Source organism: Eurytemora carolleeae, unplaced genomic scaffold (genome assembly GCF_000591075.1).
Source record: "Eurytemora carolleeae unplaced genomic scaffold, Eaff_2.0 scaffold218, whole genome shotgun sequence".
Classification (NCBI taxonomy): domain Eukaryota; kingdom Metazoa; phylum Arthropoda; class Copepoda; order Calanoida; family Temoridae; genus Eurytemora; species Eurytemora carolleeae.
The window spans coordinates 262,304-273,425 of NW_019396368.1; the positions used below are offsets into that span (position 1 = coordinate 262,304).

Consider the following 11,122-nt stretch of genomic DNA (forward strand, 5'->3'; position numbering starts at 1 on the left):
TTTGAACCCCCCCCCCTCCCCCTCCTCCTATCAAGTTTGAACATGGATCTCACATGTTTCACATGGATACAATTGGGTCATTATTTTAAGGTTAGGTTAAGACAATTACTGGGCCGAGTGCTGCGGCTAGGGGGCCGAGCGGTGCAGCCAGGATAGCCGGCCGAGTGCCGTCGCCAGGACAGGCCGGGGGCCGGGTGCTGCGGACAGATGACCAATTATATCCGTGTGTTACATATGAGATCCATGTACAATATTGATTGGAGAGGTGGGGGTGTCCTTAAATCGTTCTCTAGGAAATTTTAGTATATTCTAGTTCATCTAATGGTTTCATAACGAAATAGTTATTTCATATTTATTGCAGAAGCCACGAATAAAATGTCTGAAGTTGGTGTAAGTAAACCTGGAGGCAGCAGGGCACCTGGCCTGCTTGGAACAGAGTTGACCGCTAAAGAGAAGGCGGCTGAACGAATGAAGAAACTCCGAGACTTACATTTAAAGAGAAATGAAGCTAGGTTGATTTAAGTTTTTGTTAAAGTTGTCAAATAATAGTAAATTTGATTTTATCTGTTTTTTATTTTAACTGAGGTTCAAAAATTGTTCTCTTGTTAACTACCTTTTGTGACTAACTCATTGATTTTCATACATTTTTGAAAAGTCCTTTGCCACTTCAAAAATCGGATTTAAACAGTAAGTGTAGTTTAAAATTCTTATGGTTTTCTGTTGTAGAAATGCGCAATTCACTACAAGAATCTTTAGGAAAGAAAGTTTAGAATTCAGAGGAATATGTTTGATATATAGATTAATGTTTACATTGAAGGAAGTTGATTCATCAAGAAAGGAAGTAGTTGAAGAGGATAGGCGGAACAAGGAACCTAAATTGGGAACTAGTTCATCTGTTATGAGCTATATTTCATATTATTTATATTGAAGGAAGTTGAATCATCAGGAAGTAGTTGAAGAGGATAGGCGGAACAAGGAACCTAAATTGGACACTAGTTCATCTGTTCTGTGTTTAATTTCATATTATTTATATTGAAGGAAGTTGAATCATCAGGAAGTAGTTGAAGAAGATAGGCGGAACAAGGAGCCTAAAAACGAGGAAGCCCGAAAAAGGCGAGCTGAGTATGTATTAAAGGTGAATCCACGTAATTTCTCTTTTTTAATTTTGATCTGACAACATGATGCCCAATCATATGCATATTTTCAAATTACATTAAGTTTGTCTATTTCTTCGAAAGGTTGCTTGCTGACATAGTTTTTTTTTAATAGATTTTAACATAAATTTCTGACAAAATTTAAAATTAACAAGCCTTAAAATATCTCTCGATAATTAGAAATTCAGAGATAACCTAATATGTTTCATTATAAATCCATGAATATCAAGGAATTGGAGGAATTTAGATATTAGCATTTCAAGCAAACAGATTGGATATACTAATTCTTACAAGTTTTAATTATTTTTTTGTGAAAAGTAATTCCTGTCGATTTTGCGAGAAAAAAACTTACTAACATCTTTTTCCCAGGAAGAGGAAGCTAAAGCCGCATGCCTAGCGGCTGGTAAGGATTGGGAGATTGAAAAACTCAGGTAAAATTTCTTCTTGAATATTTTTTTCCTGGTTTCTTTGAACTACACCAATTGTATTTGTGACAAATTTTTTCCAATTACGGTGCGGTATAAACCAAATATCTAAATAAAAAAGAAATACTATGATTTTATGTTTTCTATTGTAATTATGTAAATTGTATATCTTTTTTCAGGCATATCGGGGCAGAGGATGCAGATGCTCTGGATAAAAGGAACTAAAGCTCATATTTACAAATTAAAAATTAAATATCTCTACTTTTTATTTTTTATTTCAAGCTGAATCGGACTATTATTATTATTAAAAATCAACCTACAGACAAAGTACAACGACCTGTAGGTTGAAATACAATACAAAGATAGCAGAATTTTCTAAGAACATCATACAGTCAAAATAAAGTTTTAAAACAATTTTCTTTTCTTTAATTTTAAAATGAATTAGAATTTGAGCTTGATAATTTGTTTTAAAGGAAGCGAAGCAAACAAAATCCTGATGGAGGGTTCAGCACCTTTGAACAAGCAACATTTAGGTGAATTTCATTTCAAGAAAACTTAAAATTTTGCGAGAAAAGAATTTAAACATTAAAAATTAGAAGAAAAAAATATATACCCTTTGAGTCTAAAATATTGGTAAGGATTTATTTAATTTTGATCCGGATCTGGATTAAGGTCCTGGATCCGCCATGGCAAAAAATTGTATTATATAAAACAGTATTATATAAAACAGTATTATATAAAACAGTATTATATAAAATAGTATTATATAAAACAGTATTATATAAAACAGTATTATATAAAACAGTATTATATAAAACAGTATTATATAAAACAGTATGAGACATTAGGAAGTTTTTATTCATCTCTTATTAATTAAGTGTGAAAAATTGGAATACTAAAATACTATCAAAATAATTTTGTACAATTTTGTAATTATTTTTTTTTTTAAAATTCTTATACATTTTTTTTTGTTTTTTATTTTTAAAACACATATTAGTCAAAAAATGTAATTCGTTTTGAGAGCAAAATCGTTGGTTTTGGTTGATATTTTGCCCCTTGGATCCGGATCCGGGAATCCGTATTCTTGTGCGTATCCAGGACGCCAAAAAGTTGCGGATCCAGATGTTAAGTAAAAGTTTTAAATTTTTTTTAAAGATATCTTTGTTTTTAGAAAGTATTCAGGCCTTTTAAAGCAGATCAAACCTGACATGGTAGAATATAACGAAAAGAAGGAAAAGGTGATTAATTTTTAATAATTCGAAAAAGTGATTTTTAGAAAATTATGTTTTGATTGCTACTATTTGAACGGACAGCCGGGTATCGATCCACATCGCAATGCCTGAACGCTCTGCCGAAAACAAACGGGTTTACTCCTGGCAGAAACATTGAATAACTATTACCTAAACAGAATTGTCCAAAACACTACTACACATTAATTTTAAAATTCGTTGATGGTGATTGGTGATGGACCAAACCTCTATGCTTATACTATATACCACTTGTACTCTTTCCTAGTACATAATTCAGATCTTTTATTTTATAATTTTAGGCTGGAGAGGCTTTCTACGCCACAGCTGGAACTATTGTACACGGTGTACATAAAGATTCTAAAGACGCAATTTCGGTAAAAATACTTAAAGGATTTGCTATAATAATTTGTAAAATTATTTGTTTAAAGAATTAAAATTTAACTTCTAATTTTTCGAGAAAATGTACAACCCAGAAATAACATTATGATTTCGCAGATTTTTAAGTTTTCATATTGGTGGATTTCTAAAAAAAAATAAAAATAGTATTTTTTTAGGCAAATATTTTTAATTCTGACCATTATTGTTGACTTCATTCCCATGTTTTGTGGAATCATTTCGATAGTAGTAAGGTACAATGTACATTTCGATAGTAGTAAGGTACAATGTACATTTCTTAGAAATTTTAAACACTCACTAAATTATTTCCTAGGTTCTACGGAGAATATACTAAAGACATAAAGGACAATTTGGAGAGAGGAACCGCAGTCTGATTGTTTGATCAATTTCTTGATCGATCCATAAGTAATTCATCAATTCATGCAGCAGACTTATACAGCTATTCGATTTAGCTGAACCACATTCAATATATGTTATTGTAAAATACTGAAGAAAAAAAACATTTTTTTTGTGATAAATGTTAAATTTTAGATTGTAGCTAAACGCTCGACTATCTATTGTGTACCGTCGTTAAGTAAATAAAATTTCATATTTTGATTTCATTTTAATGTTTAGTTTTAATGGAAAATGTTTTCAGATTAAACAAATCAAAATGGCTTCCAGCCCCTCCAGTAAATCTAGGTCTAGATATAGGTAGGTTAAGGTTAATGGTTGAATCAAAGCTTCACCCCTTTTTTTATCCAGGGGGCAGTAGGGCCTTAGCCCCCCCCCCCACCCCACTCCGGGGTACTTAAAAATGCCAAGAAAGGTTTATTTTTCTTTGAGTGTTTCCCTTTATTATTTTTGTCAATTTCACGATTCTTGGTATAGAAGGTTTCCATTCTGTTCTGCATGAGGAAATTTTTAATCCGTCAAAACCGGTTTCTTCTGAAGATTCGCGGATTTATATAAATATTCTCTGCACATCTATCTTATATATAAAGTTATAATCTTTGTTTGTCTGTTTGTTTATCCGATCATAACTCGGGAACCCCTGGACTGATTTGCCTCAAGTTTTGATTGGGCAACTTTGGAGACGTTTAGTTTGGTTTTAAGAGTTTAAGTTTAGAATGAGTGGGTCGATTTTAATAGAAAAATTGTATTCCCGTGTTAAATTGTTTAAGTGCGGGTAATCGGCGGTAGTAACTATGAGGAAGCTGGGCAGCGCTGGGTTCCCAAGCTAGTATGTTGTAGAGTAATTGTATTCAAACATATTTAATTAAAAATTGACTACAACAGGCGTATCCAAGAATCTTAGTTTCTCATTCCTTGATTTATTTTAACTGAACTAATTTTCTATATTCAAGCAACCCCTCCCTCAGTAAACCCAAGAAAAATATTGCACTGACAGTGAATATATCACATATATCAAATATGTTGTAATTCATCTTATAATGTTGTATGTAAAATGTCTTGTCAATGAATTTAAAATGTCCTTTATAAGACTTGCCTTACCTATGAAATATATGTCTAAGAAAGATCCTTCTGTAAAAATGTTAATTGTGCATTATTAAATGTCCCAACTTCTTTAAGAATGTTAATTTTGCATCTATTAAATGTCCCAATTCCTATAAAAATGTTATTTGTTCATCTTTGAAATGTCCCAACTTCTATAAAAATGTTAATTTTGCAACTGTAAAATATCTAAATTCCCATAAAAATCTTAATTGTGATTCTATTAAACGTCCCAACTTCTATAAAAATGTTAATTTTGCAACTTTAAAATATCCCAACTCCTAAAAAATGTTAATTGTGTGCATCAATTGAAATGTCCCAACTTCTTTAAGAATGTTAATTTTGCATCTATTAAATGTCCCAATTCATATAAAAATGTTATTTGTTCATCTTTGAAATGTCCCAACTTCTATAAAAATGTTAACTTTGCAACTGTAAAATGTCTCAATTCCTATAAAAATGTTAATTGTAATTCTATTAAATATCCCAACTCCTATAAAACTGTTAATTGTGCATTTATGAAATGTCCCAACTCCTATAAAAATGTTAATTGTGCATTTATGAAACATCCCAACTCTTATAAAACTGTTGATAGTGCATTTATGAAACATCCCAACTCCTATAAAACTGTTGATAGTGCATTTATGAAACATCCCAACTCCTATAAAACTGTTAATAGTGCATTTATGAAATATCCCAACTCCTATAAAACTGTTAATTGTGCATTTATGAAATATCCCAACTCCTATAAAACTGTTAATAGTGCATTTATGAAATATCCCAACTCCTATAAAACATTAATAACTTGCTTCTTTAAAATTTCCCAACAATTACAGGGTTTCCCAACAATTACAGGGTTTCCCACTAAGAATCTTTAAAATTTACGATCTGAATGTTAGACTTACTCTTCTGCCTTCAACATAGCTTTCTTTTAATGGTGTTTCAGAGAGTTTGGTAAAATAAGCTTGTGTTTAAATGCAGGGAAGCATGAATGTAAGAAAAGGACTCAATGAATTATGTACACCCTTTGTCTTATAAATATATATATATTAAGGTACCGAACCAGATCAAGGTCCTACTCCCCCCTCTACAAGGAACGAAGGTCCAAATCCCCGATGTCCAAAAGGTGGGATTTTTTTTATCAGAAAGGGATAGTTCCCTTTTCATTGGTGAACGATTTTAATTTTCTAACGAGATTGTCGTGTTTTTTTGAGTGACCCATCATCTCAAGAGGTACATTTTCATTGCTTGCTCAATCAATATCTGATCAATAATGTGGAAGATATCATCGTTTACTAGTTTAAACAGTTCTCACAATTTCCTCCATTGTGCCGGTAGCATAAATCTGCAAGTCACACCAAGAAAGACCGCAATGGAAAATAAACATTTTTAAAGAAATAAAAATGGAAATTTCATACATTCTTGAAGTGCTGCTACTGTCCCCTGTTGCATAGTGAAATTTGTGAGCAGCTAATTTTTACTGTTCAGGATGCTGCATATTGGAACAAAGGAGCACCTTATATTTACTGTTTAGGTAGCGGCATTTTGGAACCAGGGAGCAGTTAATATCTACTTTTCAGTAAGCAGTATATTGGAACCAGAGAGCAGCTAATATCTACTGTTTATAAAGCGGCATATTGGAACCAAGGAGCAGCTAATATCTACTGTTTATGAAGTGGCATATTGGAACCAGAGAGCAGCTAATATCTACTGTTTAGGAAGATATTGGAACTAAGGAGCTATCTGATATTTACTGTTCAGGATGCTGCATATTGGAACAAAGGAGTAGCTAATATTTACTGTTTAGGAATCCGTATATTGGAACCAGCAAGCAGCTAATATCAACTGTTCAGTAAGCAGTTTATTGGAACCAGGGAGGAGCTAATATCTACTGTTTAGAAGCAGCTAATATTTACAGTCTAGGAAATGACATTTTGGAACCAGGGAGCAGCTAATATTTACTGTTTAGGAAGCGGCATATTGGAACCAGGGAGCAGCTAATATTTACTGTTAAGGAAGCGGCATATTTGAACTAAGGAGCAGCTGATAATAACTTTTCAGGATGCTGGATTTTGGAACCAGGGAGCAGCTAATATCTACTGTTTATGAAGCGGCATATTGGAACCAGGGAGCTGCTAATATCTACTGGTTAGGAAGCGGCATATTGGAAGCATGGAGCAGCTAATATCTACTGTTTAGGAAGCGGCATATTGGATCCAGAGAGCAGCTAATATCTACTGTTTAGGAAGCGGCATATTGGAACCAGGGAACAGCCCGGGAAAGCCAAGTGTCTGGGTGTATTCGGATTAAGTCTGTATACGACTGCAGAGGAACTTGAGGCAGTAAGTAAGAAAATCATTCAAAATCAAAATTAATGGGGTTTTTTCTTTCTGAACTCTAGCCAAAAAAAAAATAAATTTTGTATTTAGGGAGCATTCAGATTCATTTTTATGTCTTACTGACTAAATTATATTACTGACAAACACAAAAATACTCTTAAGAATAGGGCAAAAACATTTTTATAAAACCGAACAAACAATCGAGGGAAAGTGACAGGTTTTAAAAGTCAGAAACTAGTGCGGCCCATATTGTAAAATGTTTGGACAAAAAATGCGAGTTATTTAGATTTTAACATTTACACTTTTACATGATCGTCTGATAAATTTGTTAAATTTGTTAAAAAAAAATTCAGGAATTTGGAAAGTTTGGTAAACTAGAAAACTGTCGGATAGTTGTGGACAAGAAGACCCAAACTACCAGGTAAAGATTGTGGGAGAGGAGCGTCGATCACTACTTAATCAAACGACGGGTTGTCCTATAGTAATATTGATAGTATTGTCTGTGTTTCAGGGGGTTTGCTTTTGTAACCTTTGAGAGGCTTGAGGATGCTATTGCTGCAAAGAAAGCTATGCATGATTCAGGTAAGTTTTTAATTAAACCAGAGAGACAGAAGTTTTTAGATGTGGATTATGTTTCACAAATTTGACTGGTTTAAATTAAGTTAAATGAGGTTTTAAAGTTATAAATTTAAATTTGCAACCTCACATGATCACTTAGATTCAATATACACTGTGGGCACTAATGATTTTCTGCTTTATTTTCTCTTTTTGTATATCCCCTCTGGGTTCTCTTATTGGTTGCGTATAATATTTCCTGGCTTCTGATTTGGTGTTCGGTTTCTGCAAACAAGACTCTGATTGATTGAATTTTAGACATTTTTTATTAATTTAAAATAAAGATTGAATTAATATGCAGATTAACAAAAAGAGGAGATCAAGCATTGATCTCAATCTCCATTCTCCACAATACAAAAGTTTCCAGCTCAGTTTGGATTTAGCTTTAATAACAGTTTTGTTGGTTTTGATTTATTTTATTTTTATCTAATCCCTCGCACACTTTCAGACTGTTAATAATAGAATTAAAAGATGTATTCAGTTGATTTGATTGATTGATTGATTGATTGATTATTTGTCTTAGAAGTAGACGGAAAGCGGATACGTGTTGATTATTCCATTACAAAACGTGCGCACACCCCAACCCCAGGAGTATATGTAGGCAGACCGGCAGCTGCTTATCAGAGAAGAGATGGGGAGTACAGGTAAACACCCTCTAGTTAAAGATTGTGCCAATGTCATGCACAACGATTCTAAAATGTAGATGTCTAGGCCCGCTAGGGCTACTAAAAATAAACTAAAGTGGGTTTGTCTAAATCTATGTGGATCCTTTAACCTGAACGAATTAACAATGGAAGGAAATTAATTTTATTATCTGCAACTGTAAGCGTAGCAAAGAATGCTCGATTTACAATGGTACCTTTAAAGCTTTGTCTGATTATGAATGAGTTAGATAGCAATATTTTTGTTTCTTTCATTTGAAGATTCTCTGCAAAATTGACCTGCGCGCATTTCTTAATAATAAGACAAAATGACAAAAATAAACAATGTTATCTTTGACATGTACTGTACTGCCTTGTTTGTTAAATATGTTTGTACAGCTAAGAATTAGCCCTTTCATGGCTGGGGGGCCGGGGGGGATGTTTTCCACCAACCCCCCTGTATTTTTTTTCGAAATAACGTAAAAACGGCTTACATTAAAACCAGGGGCGGATACAGGGGGGGGGGCGTAGCCCCCCCTGAGATTTCAGAACAGCTTCTCTATAGCACTTTAGGGAAAGAAAACCTAGTGCAAAACTATAAAAATATCTATCTTAGAATAAATTTTCGCCTGGACACGCCTTTTTGTTCCTAAATCTGGATTATTTTGTTCCGAAATAAATCTTGCACACCCCTCACTTAAATCCTGTATCCGCATCTCATTAGAATGCTATAAAAACTTATTCGTTTTTCAACTTCATAGTTGTGAACAAATTTGGCTAAAAAAAATGTTATGCATATGGTATGGTGGCGGGTCGGTGTTTCTAAAAATCAGAAATGGTTATAATTTAAAATTAATTAAGCTTAAAATTCATATATTTGAATAGCCCATGAATAATGGACGTATCAACAATAACATGCATCAAAGTATTAATATTTAGCAAAAGTTTTAAAAAAAAATTTTAGACTTTTGTACTTTTTTTAAATTCTCTCTTGCACCCTTACTATTGAAGATAGGGGTATAATTTTTTTTAATGCAGGCCTTGAAAAGTTGGATTAGGGACATGTATCGCACTCCCCTATCTCAACTCCATATGCCCCCCCGGCCCCCCCCCCCCCCCCCCAATCTATATTAGACAAAAATAGCGCCAATCTAGGATTAAGAAACATTTGCTTGGCAACTACGGTTTTTCCAAGTTCAACTTAGAATTTTTAAACCAAGCTAAGAACATTTCCGTGGTTCTACATATACTAGCTTGTAAACTTAAAAAATTAATAAGCCAAACTTGAATTTTTAGGCCAAGCTAAGAACATTAATGTGGTTCCACCGAGTTCCCCAATCATAATTTGAGTTAAGGTTAATTGGTTTAGCGTCTATCCATGAGTTATGATACGACATACAAACACACATACAGAGATTACTAATTATATCAAGATGGATACCGTTTTAGATCATAAACCGTTGATAAATTGATTCACATGTTTTTTTCCTTTTATTTTGAAATTATATGGCATTGGCGTATGTTGTGGCCCAATCTGGTGAGGCTTTAAGAGCAGGAGGGCCATTTATTGGTTGTTTGATTGATTGATTGATTGTCATGTTTTACTTTAGATACCGTAGATCCATCAGTCCTATAGCTGGTCCTAGATACAGGTCTCCTAGTCATAGTCCTTCAGATCATCGTACTAGACGCAGAAGATCAAGATTAAGAAGATCAAGGTCTAGAAGCTTCAGAAGATCAAGGCCTGGAAGTAACGGAAGATCAAGATCAAGATCAAGTAGACATTATAGATCAGAATCAAAAAGACACAACAGATCACCAGATTTAGGATATAGAAGATCAAGATCAAGAGAGAAAAATCGATCCTTTGGATCCAGAGCAGATATAATATCAACTGTAAGGTCAAGATCAAGATCTAGAGGATATTCTAAATCAAGTTCGAGGATGGAAGTGGGCAGCTAGGACATGGTTTCTGGCCTTCAGTTGAACACAATGTACCTATATTTGATCAAGAAATTATAAAATTATTTCGTTTGTCACTTTCGTGAAAATTATAAACCATGAACCCCTCTAATACACCCCATGGGAGGGAGGGTGGGGGTAGCTCCATCGCGGCCCCATTTGTCCAATGGATGAGCTTTGAATTTAATCTAACATATGTACTCTTGTTTTTAAAAAATGGCTTTTTCAAGCCCCTTTGAGGCCGGGAGAGGGGTCAAAAAAATGTCCTGGGGGTAGTACTCAGATTAAAAAATTCACTTACTAAATTCTAGAATTTATAAAAAAAAATTGAATTTCGCAAACTAGAAAAACAGATTCTCAGTGCTTTTAATATCATTACTTAATTAGTACATATTGCAATCCAGTGTTGTTTTTAATATTTGCACATGTCAAACGTTATTTTTATATTTACTGTTGTTTTCTTAATCTTTGATGTTAAAATAATGAATGATAGACGAAAATTAGAATAACATTTGAAAATAAGTTTATTTAATGAAAAGAACGATAATTTTAGTCTATGTAAATAGAGGGGATGGATAAACAACTTTAGAACCATAAAACTTATATTGCATATCATCCTTTCACTAGGTACAATTTTCAAAGATCGAATATACAGTAGTCTTCGTAAATATCAATACAATGAAAACGACTTTTGATTTTGATTTTTGATTTCTTCTAAGCTTTGAAACAACATAGACACACATGAACTTGAAAAATTCTTGGTAGATAACAAAACTTAAATAGAAACGTCGTTTTATTTGTATGGATATAAACGCCGACCACTGTACAAAGGAATATACCCTGAGA

At 33.3% G+C, this 11,122-nt stretch overlaps 2 protein-coding genes across 2 annotated transcripts; both read left to right on the forward strand.

The window, feature by feature from the left end:
• The first annotated feature begins 333 nt into the window (after window positions 1-333).
• Window positions 334-3,269, forward strand: LOC111701847 (pre-mRNA-splicing factor SYF2). The gene is made up of 7 exons (XM_023473311.1): window positions 334-512; window positions 1,039-1,135; window positions 1,524-1,585; window positions 1,759-1,797; window positions 2,053-2,112; window positions 2,751-2,817; window positions 3,129-3,269. The coding sequence occupies exons 1-7, from the start codon at window positions 376-378 to the stop codon at window positions 3,261-3,263; spliced, it is 597 nt and encodes a 198-aa protein (XP_023329079.1). The 5' UTR covers window positions 334-375; the 3' UTR covers window positions 3,264-3,269.
• A 225-nt stretch (window positions 3,270-3,494) lies between these two features.
• Window positions 3,495-10,348, forward strand: LOC111701846 (transformer-2 protein homolog beta). Its single transcript, XM_023473310.1, has 7 exons — window positions 3,495-3,918; window positions 5,774-5,845; window positions 6,965-7,061; window positions 7,412-7,479; window positions 7,570-7,640; window positions 8,197-8,317; window positions 9,925-10,348. Exons 1-7 carry the CDS (start codon window positions 3,833-3,835, stop codon window positions 10,274-10,276), a joined length of 867 nt encoding a protein of 288 aa, XP_023329078.1. The 5' UTR covers window positions 3,495-3,832; the 3' UTR covers window positions 10,277-10,348.
• Window positions 10,349-11,122: the final 774 nt, after the last annotated feature.

What these genes read in the sequence shown, in the direction of transcription:
- LOC111701847 (XM_023473311.1), top strand. Translation starts at nt 376, where the DNA reads ATGTCTGAAGTTGGTGTAAGTAAACCTGGAGGCAGCAGGGCACCTGGC. An exon ending in GAGCTGAGTATGTATTAAAG is followed by an intron (nt 1,136 to 1,523) that starts GTGAATCCACGT and finishes TCTTTTTCCCAG; the next exon opens with GAAGAGGAAGCTAAAGCCGC. An exon ending in GCAGATGCTCTGGATAAAAG is followed by an intron (nt 1,798 to 2,052) that starts GAACTAAAGCTC and finishes TTTGTTTTAAAG; the next exon opens with GAAGCGAAGCAAACAAAATC.
- LOC111701846 (XM_023473310.1), top strand. Translation starts at nt 3,833, where the DNA reads ATGTTTAGTTTTAATGGAAAATGTTTTCAGATTAAACAAATCAAAATG. An exon ending in AAATCTAGGTCTAGATATAG is followed by an intron (nt 3,919 to 5,773) that starts GTAGGTTAAGGT and finishes ATATATATTAAG; the next exon opens with GTACCGAACCAGATCAAGGT. An exon ending in AAGAAGACCCAAACTACCAG is followed by an intron (nt 7,480 to 7,569) that starts GTAAAGATTGTG and finishes TCTGTGTTTCAG; the next exon opens with GGGGTTTGCTTTTGTAACCT.